Source organism: Mustela erminea, chromosome 3 (assembly GCF_009829155.1).
Source record: "Mustela erminea isolate mMusErm1 chromosome 3, mMusErm1.Pri, whole genome shotgun sequence".
Classification (NCBI taxonomy): domain Eukaryota; kingdom Metazoa; phylum Chordata; class Mammalia; order Carnivora; family Mustelidae; genus Mustela; species Mustela erminea.
The window spans coordinates 56,723,126-56,742,758 of record NC_045616.1 but is presented as its reverse complement, the minus strand read 5'-3'; the positions used below and the strand labels follow the sequence as shown (position 1 = coordinate 56,742,758).

At 38.3% G+C, this 19,633-nt stretch overlaps 1 protein-coding gene across 4 annotated transcripts in view; it reads left to right on the top strand.

The window, feature by feature from the left end:
• The window catches only part of VCAN (versican), a 110,870-nt gene that overhangs the window by 36,198 nt on the left and 55,039 nt on the right, over positions 1 to 19,633 (top strand). For 2 of the 4 annotated variants that reach the window (XM_032335815.1, XM_032335813.1), the window contains exons 6-7: positions 4,293 to 4,586; positions 11,167 to 14,184. In XM_032335815.1, coding sequence (XP_032191706.1) covers positions 4,293 to 4,586; positions 11,167 to 14,184 — 3,312 coding nt within the window. The remainder of the gene's footprint in view (positions 1 to 4,292; positions 4,587 to 11,166; positions 14,185 to 19,633) is intronic. The other 2 variants (XM_032335814.1, XM_032335816.1) reach the window with 1 other exon arrangement.

Sequence of the window (19,633 nt, the reverse complement as noted above, 5' to 3'; positions counted from 1 at the left end):
TAGATTTAATAATAATAATAAGGGAATTCTCTCTTTTTTTTTTTAATTCTTTTGAAGATTTTATTTATTTATTTAACAGACAGAGATCACAAGTAGGCAGAGAGGCAGGCAGAGAGAGAGGAGGGGAAGCAGGCTCCCCGCCGAACAGAGAGCCCGACGCGGGGCTCGATCCCAGGACCCTGGGACCATGACCTTGGCTGAAGTCAGAGACTTAACCCACTGAGCCACCCAGGTGCCCCAAGGGAATTCTCTTTTTAACCGATCAGCATATTCTGAAACCTTTCTTTCCTTTAACACCCCAAACATGTTTGCTGTTTAAGAGGGGAAACCAGTTACCCATGAAATCATGCTGTCATTTTCCCTCATTAGCCCTTTGGTCTGGCCGCAGTTGGAGAAGTTGATTTTCCCCCACATACAGGCTGGCACTGCTGTTTGCAGTAGCAGACTTTTACTCTCCCAATTCCAGTTCTCTGTCTGCTCTGGTTGGCTGATCACTCTCATTAGTATAAAGGAGCAGTCATTCACCTCGAAGTTGCAGTATGTCACAATGCAGGGAACTAAGGCCTCAGAAAGATATTCCAGCTGTAATAACAAATGCAAGTGCTCTACCTTAGAGGCAAGCAGTCTGGCGCGCTGCCCTCTTTCACACTCGCCTTCCTTTGAAGTGAATGAGGCTGCTCAGGAGCACACAGACCCAGTCTCTCTGTCTGCCTTTCCCCTTGTTGCTCTAAGCCAAATCCATAGGTGAGATGAATCAGCTGTTCTTGGACCGCAGCACCCCAAAGCTCTGCAGCAGGCAGCTTTTTTGAATGTGCTGCTTGGGGAGAGTGGAAGAAAAAGAGCACCCTGTTCCTTAACAAGAACTTGAAATGCCATTCACTTAGCGAGGATTATTGAAGATCTATTCCGTAAGTGGGACTGTGACCCTTATGCTTTTACAACTTCTTAGGGAGGGAGATGGTGCAGGAATGGGGGGCAGCAACTTACGCTCTTACGGTGTATTTTTGGATTTGAGATTGCTCTCCTTGCCAGCCTACACAGTTAAAGACAAAAACGCATTCCCACTTTCCCTTACTTTTTTCCATCAGGTAGAAGTCATTTTGTTCTCTCTTCTTCAAAGAGCTCTTACAGGGATTTGGCCTATTTTAGATTCCTAGTGACAAAAGCTGACGTGTGTGATTTGACCATTTTTCCCATCACTAATTTTTCTTGTTTTATAAAGCTATCGCACACTGAGAAAGAGTAATGGCTCTATTCATTTTAAACAATTGCCTGTTACATCTGCCTTCAGTCAGGTGAAAAGAGCTGAATCCTGAGAACTCTGGAGTCCCCGTTGTCTAATATATCATAGAATCAGAAAGCGGTCTCAGTGAGAGGCAGACCGGGACCCGCCGCTGCTGTAGTAATGGGCTATCAATATTTTAGCTTCCTCCCTGCCTCATTTTCTATTCCTTCTGCCTGCTCTATTTGCTTAGGTACTCTCTCATCCTGCCTCTGTCTTTGAGCCACTTGTGCTCCAATGTGAGAGGCATCATTTAATTTGCATTGAATTTATATCTGCCAGTTGTTTTGTTAGCTCCCTAAGTACCAATTTAACGAAGTCTCTAGCATTTCCAGAATATTTTGTTGTGACATGTTAAGTTATTATGAACAGATTCTCTGCTAATTGGGCTGGGTGATGGGCAAAGTAAACGTTAAGCCTTTCTTTGTTAATCAGTAAGCAAATAGAAGAGTTTCTCAAACATGGTTAGAGCCCCTGCTAGCACATGTGGTGTCTTTGTGAGACCTGGAAAAGGGCCCCTCTTCTGAGCAGACAGATTGTGAGAGGTTGCACCCTGGGCAGAGTGAGTAGCAACTGAGCAGAGTGAGTAGCAAATAAAAATGTGCCCGTTCTGCCCAGTGTTTGACTTATCTATTTTTTTTTGGGTGTTGAGTTTTTGAAGTTCTTTATAAACCTTGGATATCAGCCCTTTGTCTGTAGTGTCATTTGCACATATCTTCTCCCATTCTGTGGGTTCTCTCTTTGTTCTGTTGACTGCTTCCTTTGCTGTGTGGAAGCTTTTTATATTGATGAAGTCCCAATAGTTCATTTTCGCTTTTGTTTCCCTTGCCTTTGGAGACGTGTCTTGAAAGAAGTTGCTGTGGCAGATGTCAAGGAGATTACTGCCTATGTTCTCCTCTAGGATTTTGATGGATTCCTGTCTCACATTGAGGTCATTCATCCATTTAGAGTTTATCTTTGTGTATGGTGTAAAAGAATGGTCCAGTTTCATTCTTCTGTATATAGCTATACAATTTTCCCAACACCATTTATTGAAGAGACTATCTTTTCTTCCATTGGATATTTTTTCCTGCTTTGTTGAAGATTACTTGACCATAGAGTTGAGGGTCCATATCTGGCCTCTCTATTCTGTTTCATTGGTCTGTGTCTGTTTTTATGCTAGTACCATGCTGTCTTGGTGATCACACCTTCGTAATATAGCTTGAAATCAGGCAACGTGATCCCCCCCAGCTTTGTTTTCTTTTTCAACATTTTTCTGGGAGATTTGGGGTCTTTTCTGGTTCCATACAGATTTTAGGATTGTTTGTTCCAGCATTTTGAAAAATGCCATTGGTATTCTGATTGGGATGGCATTGAAAGTATAGATGCTCTAGGTAGCATAGTCATTTTAGCAATGTTTATTCTTCCGATCCATGAGCATGGAATGTTCTTCCATCCTTTTGTGTCTTCTTGAGCAGGCATTTCTCCACAGAAGACATGCAAATGGCTAACAGACATGTGAAAAATTGATCATCATCATTAGCCATCAGGGAAATTCAAATCAAAACCACAAAATCAGTACCACCTTATACCAGTTAGAATGGCAAAAATCGACAAGGCAAGAAACAACAAATGGAGAAATTGTGGAGAAAGGGTAACTCTCTTACATTGTTGGTGGGAATGTAAATTGGTACAGCCACATTGGAAAATTGTTAAGGGTCCTCAAAAAATTAAAAATAGAGCTACCCTATGATCCGGTAATTGCACTAATGGGTATTTACCCCAAAGATACAGATGCAGTGAAAAGAAGGGCTATATGTACCCTAATGTTCATGGCAGCAATGTCCACAGTAGCCAAAATGTGGAAAAAGCCAAGATGCCCTTCATCAAACAAATGGATAAAGAAGATGTGGTCCATATACACAATGGAATATTACTCAGCCATCGGAAAGGATGAACACCCAACTTTTTCATTAACATGGATGGGACTGGAGGAGATTGTGCTAAGTGAAATAAATCAAATAGTCAATTAGAGAAAGTCAATTATATGGCTTCACTTATTTGTGGAACGTAAGGATAGCATGGAGGACATTAGGAGAAAGGAAAAATGAAAGGGGAGAAATCGGAGTGGGAGATGAACCATGAGAGACTATGGATTCCAGACAAATGGAGGGTTTTAGAAGAGAGGGGGTGGGTGAGCCTGGTGATGGGTATTAAGGAGGGCACGAATTGCATGGAGCACTGGGTGTGCTATATGCAAACAATGAATCATGGAACAGTACATCAGAAACTAATGACATACTGTATGGTGACTAACATACACAATTAAAAAAATACATAAAGAGGAAAAAGAAAAAAAAAACATGCCACTTCCTCCAGGGGGACCTTGGTCACTTGGGCCAGTTGAGTGAGAGCTAAGTTAGCTGGCCTCCATGCACTCTTAGTCTCTGACATAGCAATCATGGAATCCATCTTGCTTCTGTCCCTTCCCATCTTTAAACCCTGGAGTTTTCCTTGTTTTGTTGTTTCATTTGATGGGAGCTCATCCATTTTGATGGTAGTGATAGGTGAGAAAGAGGGTTCAAGAGCTACTGTTTGATTTCAGGTGAAACAACATGAAATAACCTGGGTGACATTTCGGTGCAGTTTCCCTTTCCAGCCTGCTCTTTTGCTGAAGAGAAAACTCTTTTCCCAGATAGTGGTCCAAAGAATCAATGGAAAAGATTTGTTCATTTTAAAGAACTGGGTGTAACTTTATTATCAAATGGTTGCTTCTGTATACCCATGGCCCATAGAAGCAGTCATTTGATAATAAAGTTAATATATGTGAACTTTTCTGGGATGTGTCACATTAATAGTGACAAAATTGAGTAACCATGCTGTTTACTGCTTTAAAGTATCAGAAGCTGCTACCTTGACATGGAAAAAGCATTATATCCTTCTTCTTGTACTCCCCACCCACCCTAAATTGGAAGGGAATGAATAGTAAAACTTATGTTTGTTGTTTTGTTTTTTCCCCTCTTTATTTCAGGTGAAGTATTCCATATCACTGCTCCTGATAAACTTACCTTTGAGGAGGCTGAAGAAGAGTGTGAAAACCAGGACGCCCGGCTGGCAACAGTGGGGGAACTCCAAGCCGCTTGGAGGAATGGCTTTGACCAGTGCGATTATGGGTGGCTGTCCGACGCCAGCGTTCGCCACCCTGTGACTGTGGCCAGGGCCCAGTGTGGAGGTGGTTTACTTGGGGTGAGAACCCTGTATCGTTTTGAGAACCAGACAGGCTTCCCTACCCCTGATAGCAGATTTGATGCCTACTGCTTTAAACGTAAGTGTTTGATACCTTTTTAAAAATTACAGATCTTAAAAAAATACTTCGAAGACAGGCATTGGTGTTCATCTAGCAATGGGAATGGATTCCATGTCTTGCAGTGTACACACAGAATGGAAACAGTTCAGTGACTTTCAAAAGCCAATAAATGGCAGTGATACAGTTAAAACAACAGGAAGTTTGACAGATGTTCTTTTAGAGGTGGTGAGGAATGTCAAGTTAGGGTCTTAACTGTGCTCCTTTGTACCTAGAACCACAGAACATATTTCTGATTAGTTTTTTTGTGTTTCTTTTTAACATGAATTGCAGTCCTTAAATGTAATTAGATTGTTGGTGCTGTAATTTTGAGGCCAACTGTGGCTGAGTTGAATCCTTGAATTTTGCTTATTTTGTTTTTGGTATGTCTTTCTTTGAAATGGTGGAGAATTCCAGTTTCAGTAATTGCAGGTAAGTACTTGGAACAGAGATGGATAATCATAACATTCAGTTAATACCTAACAGGAAACCATGCTATAAATAAGTATCTCCTTTTATCTGATTTTAATTCAAGTAATGAAAATATGTGCCTTCTAATCACCAATTCTCTAGTATCATATTGAAGTACGGTCTGTTTTCTTTGAAAGGTGTAATGTAGGCTATCTTCAGTTAGGTTTGCTCTTTAAAAGTGATCTTAAGTAACATCTCTCCACATTCATGATATAATTATTTAGAATTTTCAGATGTCCTTAAATTATTTTAGCAGTAGTAGTCACATGATATAATATCGTGCTTTGTAGGATGCTTGATCAAACAAGCGAGTAATCCAGAGTCTCATTGTGATTTTTACTGAAGGATCTATATTGTTGTGACAGCTAAACAAAGATTTCCTAGCATTTGGGGTGAGTTATGTTCAAAGTAGAGCCACGTTATATTGAAATATAGTAAAAGGTTTTACCAAGTTTCCAATATACTTTGTCGTAGCAATACGTAATAAATGAATAGAAAATATACTAGCATATTATGTAGTTGGTTTCTAAAGTGAAATAAACAAGCATTCTTTAGATCAACAAAAAAGTCACAGCCAGGATGTCTGAGTAGAATAGGCATTAGTGCGGCGGAAAAGTGTGTTTTCACGTGCCGCTGCCTCCCTTCTGAGCTGCCTCTGCCCACATCCCCTCCCATGGACTCAGCTTTCTCAGTGTGAAAGCTGAGTGTTGGGTATCAGTGCAATACAAGCTGGCCATAAAAAGCCACTTGAAAATACTGACTTTTGTCCCTAGACTCCGAAACAAAAGAAAAGCTCTTCCTTAGTTATTTTCAGCAAAAGAAACATTAAAAAGGAACGCCTATCTCTAAAAGTAGAAACATAGACATTCTTTTAACAGTGACTCTCAAGTAGTTGAAGCTCTAAAATCAGTTTTTCATTAAGTGACTATGATTAAGAACGGAAGTCAGATTGGTTTCGGGGGGACAGGGTTAGAGAGGTTTAATTAGGGAAGGAGTGGAATTATCCAACTTGACTACCTTGCTCAATTGTGCTTGATAAAACTGGCAAGAGAGAACTTTTAAACAACACTTTTTTTTCCTCCCTGAGGGTAAAACTTAAACCGAAGGCTATCTGTAGCCACAAAGAATTCATCCTGATGTGTTTTAAATGATTTATTTAAATGAGGAATTCACATGAACACATGAAATGACATGATACTTAGTTTCAAATACAATAACCACCTGCTAAAAACCTATGTAAAATCTGACAAAAGTTTGAAAAGTTTAGGTCCAGTTTTTTTTCTAATTCATTTGAATCTATAGAACTTGGAAATATATAACTTCCAAATATCATGGTTCAAATTTTGGTTTTTTTTCCAAACCAAAGCATAATCTAAACTAATCTAAATCTAATCTAAGGGTTAGATTCTTGTTTATTTCTTCCCTAAGGCCTATTATATTCAAAATGTATTCAGCATCTAAAAGATTTAGAAGGCTTAGTCATAACATAAAAATATTTCTTAAACCATACACAGTGCCAATAGCTTCCCAAAATTTCTTAATTCTGTTTCCCAAGGATTCTCTTAGTGTATATCCTTAAAGGAATTTAAAAAATATTCTCAAAATGACTTGACTGTTATTCACTTTTGCCACATAGTTGAGTGGTGGCTAAATACTTAGGGTAAAATGTATGAGTTGTGACCTGAGCAATAGCTCCAAATGCGATTTCGGAGATATACTGCTGGTTGGTTAAGTAGAGGAATTTAGAAATAGAACCATATTTCTCTTGCTTGCTTTTTACCGAATGTAGAAGGGGCTTTTAAAGACACTTCTTGGTGAATGAAAAATACCAAACCTCACTTTGCTTTCATTCTCTTTTCCTTCTACCATCACTGAATAGAATATTAACAATAGCCAAGGACAAGCATAATTAGAATCTATTCATGTCAAGCAGAATGAAAAACAAGGAAATTAGTACATTTGTGAAATGAAATTTTCCTGTGTATTTACCTGTGATGATTAAACTTAATTGTGCACCTTTGATTTTTCTTTGACTTCAGAGTTAAGCAAGTTCTGTCAAAGAGACTTAGGGCTTTGAAAAATCATCCATACATCCCCAAATTTAAGTGAATCAGAGCCACTCAAGACTCAGGGTAATCTCTCATGTTATGTTATTAATGCTCTCCAGTACAGGGAGATAGAGCATGTTTCCTAGAAAACCCATTCTCATATTCTATTACCATCGTCGTTGGATAATTTTTCTAATTATCCAAATTCATTGCATTGGACTTAGTGCCCATTTTTCCTTTTTAAGTTGGAGACCAAACTCTAAATAACACCTATTTCTATTATTGAACTGAACACAGTTGTTCAGTTGTCCCTCAGCATCTTCCTCAACTGAAATAATTTTCTTGTTTTGAAATTCTTATTTGTAAGTGTTTGGTCATCTATGTGATCTAGCTTTGAACCCTCAATTTTTTTAAATCCCTCTGTTTGATTAAGGTAGGAACTAGAATTATGATTTAGAGAAGGCTAAATAATTTCCTGCCACTTCATATGCTATACTTCTTACATATTTGTTCACTTTCAAGTTGACCTGCCCTTCTAACCTATGGTGTGCTTGTGATCCTTTTTTGTGCCCTCGACCATAATCTGACTGTAGGCACCAAAACTAATCCTTCCCTAAATGGTATTTTAAATATGTTTTCTGTTTATTGAATTTCAGTCTGTTGGCATTCAATCACTCGTAAAACTTTTTAATAAGAGTTTGCATCTAATGCCATTGTTCCAGCCTTTACTCTGTATTTAACAATGAAGTCCAAATCAACTTATTGTAAATCCACTCTATTTGTGAATTCTTATGTTTACAGTTATTTACATAGGAAACCTTTTCATATAGAAGAACTAATTTGAAATTAGTCACTTTCATATAAAGTGGGCGGTACGGGTGTGTGTTAAATCGACTATCATGCTGCTAACAGGATCTTTATATTTTATTGGGAAAATCTGCCTCATGTCTTATAACAGAAGCAAAGAAAAGAGAGTCCATAGGACATAAAATACCATAAGTACAGTGATGCAAAACATCTGTGTGGCAGACAGCTGCAAAGATTGGAAGGGAGCTTTTGTGGGAAAAGAAATATGCTGATTTCTGTTGGCTTCCTTAATAATGAAGCTAAAGGAACACTGGTAGTTTTCCAATTCAAAAATTTCTCTACGTGAATTCTTTTGGAAGGACACTTTTGGCATAACTTGGAGTTGCATGTTCACCTTTGTAATAGTCACCATTAATATATTAGCATTTATCCTTAAGATATCTCTTTGTAGATACTTGTGGTTTTTAAAATTATTTCCTTTTTTTGGAGTGGTTGAAACAATGATCAGATATTCTGAGTTATGATGGAAGTCAGCTGTTAAGTTGACGAAAAAGCCACCCAACCCCAAGGAAGTCTGAGGTTTTCCATTCCAAATAGTAGAATTAATTAACTTAATTATAAGCAGACTTTTAAACAGAGCTCTAAAATTATTAAAAACCCTTATTTTTGATTTTTGAAAACTAAATCACATAAATCCTGACTTTGTAAGGGGGATTCTCTGAGACATATTGCTGTCACTTTACTATGTTCCAGGACTAGACAAAGGCAACACCAACGATACAGTAATAATCGGCAATGACGATTTAGATTTTAAAATCTAAATCCTTTATTTTTAAAACATTACAAAAGTATTTTCACAGCATTGTAAGAAGATGCTAGCCCAGAACTTGGATTGGAACGTGGGACAACCTGATACACAGGCCTTCTGTTTGGCCCTAATGCCATATTATCTCCTTTTAAGTTAATTTCATCAGCCATGGAAATAAGAGGAAAAAAGGAAAATTAGCTCTTTTGCGGTTATTAGCAGTAATGTGATTATTTTTTCTCTAATATGAAGTGTGATAAGTGATTATGTTATGTTTCCACGGGAACTTTCTCTGTATGTACATTTTACTATTTTCCCAAAGAAAACTGTTAGAAGACGGACATAATATTTGGCAGTGAAATGAGGTAATAGTTGTGGAATTTCAGAGGATAGAGAATTGAATTAAAAGAGAGATATCAGCCACACTTTGGTTCCTTAAGTTGTTCATGTCAATCAAAATAGACCAAATCTTCTTCCAGGAAATGCATATAGAAAAAGATTTTCTTATGAGGAGAAAAAAATTACTTAATGTTTCTGAAGAGTCCAATTATTTTTGTTTAGTTTTGTTCCAGCATAAAATAGTATCAGGTAAATAGTGCAGACTTTGGAGAATATTTAAATGATACCATAATGTAAATGGCCACCAAGTTTTCATTCTAAAATTAGTAAATCTGGGCTTCAGAATGGTCTGGGGAATGACCACAGCTAATAACAGCTCATCCGAACCAAAAATAAAGAACCTGTTATAACTCAAGTCTGATTTACAACAAAATCACATCATTTTGTCCTCAAATTATTATGATAGATGTTAGTTTTTAAAGCAGTTTTAGGTTTCAGAGTAGTTAGATTTCCTATGTACCCCTGTCCCTTGTCGTGCACAGCCTCCCCTATTATGAGCATTGCCCACCAAAATGGTGCATTTGTTACAGCTGATGAACACATGTGGGCATACCATAAATCGAAGTTCATAGTAGGTAAAGTTTTATCCTTTGTACTCTACGTTCTGTGGGTTTGGACAATTACATAACAACATATATTTATGATTCTTGTATCAGACACAGCAGTTTCACTGCCCTAATATAATTAAGTTTTAACAGGATAGGTGGAGTGCAAAGATACCCAGTTTAGTTTTCCAAGGACTACTGTTTGGGGATTATTGAGAGTTAGACACAGATATTACAGATACTACAGATGTGACAACTCTCATCAGGGAGAACAGGTATTCCCCCATACAGCTAGTTTTAAGTCATACTGGATGTGGTGAGACAATGACTACAGGTTTCTTTAGAACAGTTCTTTCTGAGTTTAGTGGTGACTAGTTAAATTTTTGAAAATCTAATTTTTTGGTAAGAAACAAAATCTCTGCATGCTAAGCTCTGCTGCATTCTCCCTATGTTGAAGAAGAATCTTGTTGTCTACAACATTGTCACTTAGCTACTCAGTTTAAATTTCTTTAAAAAGGAGAGGCCATCCTCTGTAAATCTGGAGGTATTATAATGTAGCATTTTATGATGACATGTTACTTTTTATTGCCTGAGCCCATTCTTTCTGATGCTCAGGGTTGTTTCCAGTGATTTGTAATTACAGACCTAAAATACATCATGTGGGTACTTCACTTCCTGTTCGACTTTTGAGTTTCATGCTAAAGTAAGCCTGGAACCAAGACCCTTGTAAGAGTTACAAACGTAGTGTGTAGAACATAGAGCAAAATGTGAATCTATCACAGATGCCAAGCAGCCTCTGCCAGAAATGTCTTATTGTTTATTAGAAACCCAAGACTACACTGCAGACTTGAAATGAAGGTAAAGACAAATGTCCCAACACCTGGACTCAAGTGAAGGGTGGTACTAAAAAGTTTAATATCCTGTTTTTATGAAGCCTTCCACGTTATGGACAATGTAATAGTTTATGTGTAACTCGGGTACATTTGATGTGGCTTTTTTGTTGTTTTGCAATCTGAGGCACTCCCTCTCCCCTGAGACAGAGCACAACTTGAGAAGGAGGGAGAAGAGGCAGCGGACAGAAGAAGCCTTCAGAACAGTATTACCACGTTTTCCTAGTAGGCCCCAAGTTGCTGCTGTAGTTTCTGATAAGTAACCTAGCTACTGTTTCCAAACTCTGCGTTTATATGGTTTTGGACTTCTCCTTGTCTTAAAACTACAACATATTCATTTTCCTTAACCGAAAGCAGCCATTCATCCTTATGGGTGAAAGCAGTGATAAGCCTTACCATGTAAAAAAGTGATGAGTTTGTGACTATGATATGTTCAAATGTCTGCCCTTGAGTTAATGTAATTATAGTTTCTAGATGCCCTTCGTCACAGAACACTTCTGGGTCACCCCAATATACACAGCAGCACTTCACAAACACTGGACATACAACTTTTTATTAGTGACTTGTCTAATCAACTCTTTGAAATTATTTTTCTAGCTAAACAGAATATATCAGAGGCTACAACCATCGAACTGAATATTCTTACAGAAACTGCATCATCCAATCTTTCCGAAGAACTGCAAATGGTACCCGAAAGAACAACACCGATCATCCCTCTAATCACCGAGTTACCTTTCATTACAACAAAGTCCCCTCCTGTAGGAAATATATTCAATTTTGAGCAGAAAACCATAGTTCAGGCTCAAGCTGTCACACACGGATTAGCCACCGAATCATCCACACTTGGGATTACCATGAAGCCTTTGGATATGGACTACTACTCACCTTCAGCTTTAGAACCACTTGGAAAGCCAGACATACCTGAAATTCAGAAAGAAGTACCCCAGAGTACAACTCTCATCTCCCATCATGCTACCGATTCATGGGATGGTGTCAGGGAAGACATACAAACCCAAGAGTCAGTTACACAGATTGAACAAATAGAAGTGGGTCCCTTGGTAACATCAGTGGAAATCTCAAAGCACATTCCTTCCAAGGAATTGTCTGTAACTGAAATACCATTTGTGTCTACAACAATGACCCTGGATTCCAAAACTGCAAAGAGAACAGTAAGTTCTGTTTCTGAATCTCTGACCACAAGCCGCTATGGATTCACCGTGGGAGAAGATGACAGTGAAGACAGAACATTTACAGTTAGATCTGCTCAGAGCACCTTGACCTTTAGCCAAATACCTGAAGTTGTTACAGTGTCAAAGACTTCAGAAGATACCACCTCCATTCCACTAGAGGACAGGGAGCCATTATCAGAGTCTACAATTGTTTCACCTGTAACTATGCCTGACGGTGACAGATCATCCACAGACAACTGGGAAGAGAAACAAACTAATGGAAGGATAACTAAAGATATTTTGGGCCAGTATGTGTCCACCACACCTTTCCCATCACAGCATCATACAGAAGTAGAATTGTTTCCTTATTCTGGTGATAAAAGATTAGTCGAGGGAATACCTACAGTTATTTATCCCTCTCCACAAACAGAAATGTCAGAAGGAAGAGAGAGAACAGAAATACTTAGTCCAGAGATGAGAACAGTTACTTACACTGATGATGAGATACAGGAAAAGATCACCAAAGATCCATTTATAGGAAAGATAGAGGAGGAAGGCTTCTCTGGAATGAAGTTCTCTACGGCTTCTTCAGAGGAAGTTCATCTTACAGAGTCTTCAGTGGAAATGACCAGATCTTTTGATTCCCCAGCACTGACAACAGCAAAGCTACATGTGGTGCCAACAGAGGCAGGAGATGCGGAGGAAGACTCTACAACAACACTGGTTGAATTGGACACAGATGGCTATCAAGATACTACAAAGTATGATGAGGGTATTACAACACTGAATGTGAGCCACAGCACTGTAACTGTGGAGGTGGTCACTGTATCAAAATGGGCATGGGATGAAGATAATACAACAGCGAAGCCTTTAGAGCCCACAGAAGATGAAGGTCCTCCAAAATTGCCCCCTGCCTTACTCACCACTACAGAAGTGAGTGGGAAGGATAAGGAAATCCCAAGTTTCACTGAAGATGAAGGAGATGAATTTACTCTTATCCCAGATAGTACTCAAAAGCCATTAGAAGAGTTTGCTAAGGAAGATACAACAGACATGCATGGGAAAGTCACAGTTGGATTTCAGCCAACTACATTAATTGGTATTGCAGAAAAGCCGACTTTGAGAGATTCTACAACCAAGGAAAGAGTTCCACCTACCACAAGTGTGGAAGGCCAAGTTATTTATGCAACCACAGAAGGAAGTGCTTTGGATGAGGAAGATATGGATGTCTCTAAGCCAGTATCTGCTGTCCCCCAATTTGTAGACACTTCAGACGTGGAAGGATTGGCATTTGTTAATTATACTAGCACCCAAGAACCTACTGCTTATGTAGACAGCTCCCATACCATTCCTCTTTCTGTAATTCCCAAGACAGAATGGGGAGTGTTGGTACCTTCTCTTCCACCAGAAGGTGAAGTTCTAGGTGAACCCTCTCAAGACATACATGTCGTTAATCAGACTCACCTGGAAGCAACCATTTCCCCTGAAACTGTAAGAACAACAATAGAAATCACACAGGGAAGAGGTCAGGAAGAATTCCCTTGGAAAGAAGCAACCACAGAGAAGCCAGTTCCTACTCTCAGTTCTACAGCTGCCACAGCTGAGGAGGCAACAACAACAGCTGTGGGTAAACAAGAGCATGACGGGCCACCATACACAGTCTCTGAAGACAGGTTGGTGACAGCTTCTGATAGAGTCCCAGTTGTTGAAACAACTCCAGTTGGAAAAATTGAGCACAGTATGTATTATCCACCTGGTGCTGTCCCTGAGCACAAAGCAGAAACAGATGAAGTGGTAACCCTAACACCAAGCGTAGGACCAACGGTGTCTTTGAGTCCAGAGCCTGAAGAGAAGTATGAGACAGAAAGTGCTAGTCCAGGGGAATTTGTATCACCGTTCAGCACCCATGTTACCCAGCTGATAGAAGAAACCACTACTGAGAAAAGAGAGAAAGCATTCCTAGATTATATTGATGTAGGCTCAGGATTATTTGAAAAGCCCACAGCCACAGAACTCCCAGAATTTTCAACAATTAAAGCCACAGTTCCAAGTAATATCACGGCTGCTGCCTTCACTTCAACAGAAAGACCCCATACCACGTCAGCATCCAAGCCATCCCCAGGACCCACTGAGAAACCGCCTCTCATTGACAGGGAGCCTGGAGAAGAAACAACCCATGACATGGTAATCATTGGAGAATCAACATCTCATGTTCCTCCCACTACCCTGGAGGATGTTGTAGGAAAGGAAACAGAAACTGATATTGACAGAGAGTATTTCACAACTTCAAGTACTCCCTCCGCCACACAGCCAGCAAGACCACCCACTGTGGAAGGCAAAGAGGCCCTCAGACCTCAGGCAATTTCCACTCCAGAACCCCCAGCAGGGACAAAATTCCGCCCCGACATTAATGTTTATATTATTGAGGTCAGAGAAAATAAGACAGGTAAGTCTTTGCTTTCTAGACATGCCAGTCAAGGCAATCAGCATTTTATCTTGAAAATTACTTTTGGGAAAAAAATCAACATGCCAAATGCTGCCATTAGAAGATAACTGGAGTGTGAAAAAAAATTCTGTATTTTAGCTTCATAGGTTTGTACAAGAATTGGAAAAATATGTTATTTGGAAGAATGTTAGATACGATTGTGTTTTAAAAGTCCTAAGAAGCCCTGCTTTGTCATCTAATATAACCAATCATCACTGTTACATCACTTCAGAACATGCAGAACAAAGTGTTTTAATTTCAGTGTCTTTCCATGCATTACTACTCAAGTGTAGTACTAGACTGTGTTAACATTCCATTGGTCTTTAACTATTAACCTTCAGTACTTACACTGTGGACAGCTAAAACTGTATTGCACATGGCTTGGGCTGGTAGAAGGATGTCTAAAGGTTTGCTTTGGGTTATTTCTTTCCCAGGATTTTTTAGGTTTGTTGTATAGCTTGTCTGTAGTTGAAATGTTATAGGTTTGTTGTATAGCTTGTCTGTAGTTGAAATGTTATTTTAATACCAGTTCAGCATACTGTTAAGCTGTTGTCCTTGGGTATTTTAATGAGGCTTTACATGTTTAGAACAAATGCGCCCTAGCTCAGTCCTAAAAAAAAAAATAAAATGCTGTAGTTCATTGTGTCACATATAATTTCAGATATGGGTACATCAGCTTTACCTCTGTTCCCTAAAAACCAGGCTGTTGATGCTATTTATTTTATGATTTAATTGTTTTCATCTCTAGGAATTTTTGCGATTGCCTTATATTCTGCTCAAATATTTTATTTTTTTCTCCGGCAAAAATTCTTAAAAACTGCTGCTTAACGTTGAATAATATTTGCAATTTTCATTATCGAACATAACTTATTCCTTCCTAAAGGTCAAACCACACCATCTTTGACTTTGGTAAGCTGAGCTGAGGACACATAGTGAATACAGTTTAATAGATCAATTCAGGTTTGTATCTTTTTAATTTAGAAGTTGAGATCACTGTTTAGTGAAGTTGCTATATTCTAGTTTGAATATGTGAATTGAAAGAATGAATAGTTATTTTTTTCCTTGACTGGGGTTTAAGAGGTTGGGCTAGAAGAATTTTTTTTTCTTTCTTTCTTTTTTTTAAGCACCACATTTTCTTTCTTGTTGTTGGGATTTTCCTTTAGGGGTGTCATTTTCTTAAGAGTGTCGCTCTCCTCATTAGAGTGTTCAGGAGTGCACCTGTTGGAAACAAACAGGTAACTCTGTTGTCATGTCTGCTGGCTTCCAGTGTTGTAGGTGGAAACTTCATGCTTCTGGTATCCAGAATGTGCTCGTGTAAAAGCTCTTGCGGAGCAACAAATAGAAGGAAATACATTCCCAGAGTATTACTGTTAATCTCCACTTTCTCATATGGTTGAAAGAGACCAGGATTGGACAATACTGTCCTGCTAATGAAGGCGTTTCTTGGAAACTGTATCATGTCTCCTGTCTCTTACCTTCCTTTTCCACCTCTTGAAACTGGGATCAGAGGGAGAAGATGAGTTGACAAGTAGTGGAAATGAGGACTGATGTTAGTAGGGTTGGAAAAGTGACAAGATAATATTACTATGAAAAACAAAAAGCCAAAGTGAAAGGGAATTACTGCTAGGACTTAATTTTAGAATTTTTAAAAAATGCTTGAGTGAATGACTGCAGAAGTTTTTCCCAATTTAGATGACTCTCAAGTTCGTGTAGATACTAAGTTGATTCAAATAGTAGAGAAAACAGTAAAAACTAGTCTGCATTTAAAATCTCTTAAAATGGGAAACTGTGTGATAAGGTTAAGGTGATCAAATTATAAAATAGAAGATGTGCTACTTGATCTCCCTGGAAGCATTGACAGTCATCAGAAAAAAAAAAAAAAAAATCTAAGTTGGTAAATGGTGACTTGAATGGAGGGTCTGAGTCACCTGATCCAGAACCCATTTATACAAAGGTGCGTGTTTATATTGGAGTTGTTAACTTAGTTCACCTGGGTCTGAGAAACATGCCTAGGTATGTCCTCTTCCTTCTTCCACTTTTAAAACATGGGATCATGATTTGCTTTCAAACCAGTTTTTCGTCAGTGTTGATAACAGGTCAGAAAACTCTGTGGAAAGGGAATTGTTGGGTACCCCCATCAGGACCAGAGTCCAATGTGTGTATGGTGGGGTGCGTTGGTATAGAGCCTGTATCTATCTAGATCTCTCCCTCATTTCTCTGTCTCTCTCTTACATCTGTCATTTTTGTATATTTTATATATGTCATTCTTCTGAAGACTTAAAGCGCTGATTATTTCTTGACAAGACAATGAGGTTTACTCAGAACCAGCTGCTTACTTTTACAAATTTTACTTGTTTTCTATGAGAAGTTTAATTTTTCAAGCATCTTGAACTTTGGCAAGGGAAAACGTTAAAGCAGATGTTAAATTAATGGGTTCTAAGGCAGGTGTACATTAATAAGGAAAAATATATATGTGCCTGGAAACCAACTTCTTTATGTGTCAAGGCACATTTTTCCAGATTGGAAAATCCTTGGTTCATGTATGAACTTGTATAAATCTATTCACAAACATAGAACCGACCTCTACATATACTGTATATCCAAGCAAGCAAAAATGCCACCCATGCTACACTACACCGAGGCATTCATAAGTTTTTGCTATGCTCAGCAAGTCTCATAAATCTTGACTTTTTTTTTTTTAACTATCATGAAACGAAACATGCTACTCAAGAAACGTTTATGTTATATTTGCTGAAATGGATCTTAATAGCAACTTAAGGTACTGTTGCTGGAGGGCAACTGTAGTTAGCAGTAAAAAAAAAAATCTGAAGGAACTTTTCAGCTCATAAAAGTTTTATGAGCTGAAAAATGCTATGGGGTGTGTTTAACAGTGGTTCAGGGGATACTGAAAACATGACTCCTGTCTACTTCAGGAGTAATTTGCACACCTGCATTTTGAAAAATTATTGAAAGGCTTTCTTTGTGAACACATATGAAGTCTACAGGATTTAGTGGTGTGGGAATAGTTTCTTCAATTCTTTTTTTTTTTTTTTTAAAGAACGGTCCTCTAAATCATTAAAAATGTCACATTAGTGTGACAGAACTGTGAATGTCTTTAAAAACTGGTGTGCTGTTATCATTAAACCAAAGAATTACTTGGAAATGTACAGATATTAAATTCAAACATTATTATGCAAATGCTCATAGCTATAACCTTAAAATAGATGGTTTATTAGTTTTTTTTAATGAGTTCATATATATTCCATATTATTTGTCAGGCCAGCTCGATGTTATTTGTTTCATCAAACATTGGTTTTTGCTAGTTTATAATTTATATCTAAGTGCAGGGCAGGTGTAAAGCCAATACTAAACTAAAATGATACAGATATTAAAATATTGATGAAATTATTAATATAATGATATTAGAGATTAATGAGATGTTGAGAAATAATTTTGGCCTCTATCTTAGAATTCATTTTGCTCAGTTTCTGTATCGAAAATTATGGTACCTTATTGCTTATATCATTGAGAAATAACACTTATATGATTAATTCCTCCTGCATTTTTGTTTGTACTTTGGAGAAATGTACATAAAGCTGAAGGCATTGGGGAGAGAATGAAGAATAAGGGCGCTGGTTCTGAGAACAGGAAATAGACACCTGGCAAAATGGCGGTATTTATCTCATTGCGTTCCCAATCATCGTTTTTTAAAAGGCAATGTTTATATGAGATTGCTTCATATAATTTTTCAAAATCACACATTTTTCATTTTGATAGAATGGATTATGTAGAAAAATTACTTTAAAATTTTTTAATTATAGGAACAGATTCCTTTCTTCAAACAAAACCTAACATCTTGAGGAGATAAAAAGTGGCTCCCCTGGTTAATATCTGACAGGCAGCTATACTCACCATTATACCAGCAATGCTGCATTGTTCTGGTTGATGTTTGCAAAAGGAGATCAGGACCCCCAATTTCTTGGGACTTCTCTCTTAACTTGTGGTAGTTTCTAAAATAATAAGTACCTCAGTCCACGGCTAGAAAAAGAATACTGTCATCTAGCTAATTCAAAAGCAATCATCAGCAATTATTCATTCTTGAATGAACTGATCTTTTTAATGTAAAAGCATTTTTTAAATTGGTCTGATTATCAATATTTTATCTCACTATCATCATACGCATCCATTGATATTTACCTTTGAATAACTTTGTATGATGCTGAATAAAGCAAATTAGGCAAATCTAGGGTTTGTTTTTTTTTTCCCCAAAGATGTTATTTACTTATTTGAAAGAGGGAGAGAGAGAGAGAGCATGGGCACAAGCAAGGGGAGAGTCAGGCAAAGGGAGAGAGAGAAGCAGGCTCCCTGCTTAGCAGGGAGCCCTATGCAGGGCTCCATCCCAGAACCCTGGGATCATGACCTGGGCCCAAGGCAGACACTTAACCTACTGAGTCACCCAGGCACCTGCAAATCTACTTTCAATCTCACTGATGCCTATGTGTCATCAAGGTAGTACATAGTTACATTCCAGAATATCACATGCATGTGCAGAGCTCAGTCATCATGAAGCTTGCAGAGCTTGATACTTTCAGGGCAGGATTTACATCTGTTTTCATGTTTAAGCTTTGGAGATCGGTTGTGAGACAACTAGGGAAAGTATTGCCAGTGGGTGAATGGAGGCATGTGTTAGGTTTAGTTTGCTGCTAATATGGGGGACAACGTATGCTGTTCAGATACCTGCTGTGTCAAGAGAACAGCACCCTGAAATTGGTAGGCCTGGGTCTGGGCTGCTTCTTCCCAGTAGAATTTTGGAGCACACCCCTGAAATTGGTTGGGGTTGGTGCTTGCACACATGAGTGGTTCTTTTTGCTGGGCTTCTGCTGTGGCTCCCTGCCAGAGAAGCACATTTCTTTCTGCAGGTAATTAGGATGGCTTCTCCCATCCCTCCTTTACTGCCTGAAATCTAGAAAAGGATTAAGTTCCTCTTCCATTAGTCAAATAAAATGAAAAGGGAAGAGGCTATATTTTCCCTTTGTTTCTACACTTTGAAGAAAAAAATTGACCCTAATGTTTATAAATGATTAGTGAGTTTAACCCTGTATTGCAGATCAAAGGTTACCTTTCTAAAAAGTCCTTCTAAATGTAGTATTTTGTATGTGTCACACATAATATGCACACCACTCACATGTAGACACACATACACAAGCACACAATAGACCCTCAATTTTTAAAATGCTCTATGAATGTTTGATTAACCAACCCACTCACCTCAAGGAAAAATTGAAGAAACCGAAATTGTTTCTTCACAGGTTGAAGTTTAATAAAAGACATGTTCCATAGATAGCTAAAAAGACCTTTGTTATCTTCCTAAAATGAGTTTCTTCTTTCTGAAAATAGCATTTGCAGTTAC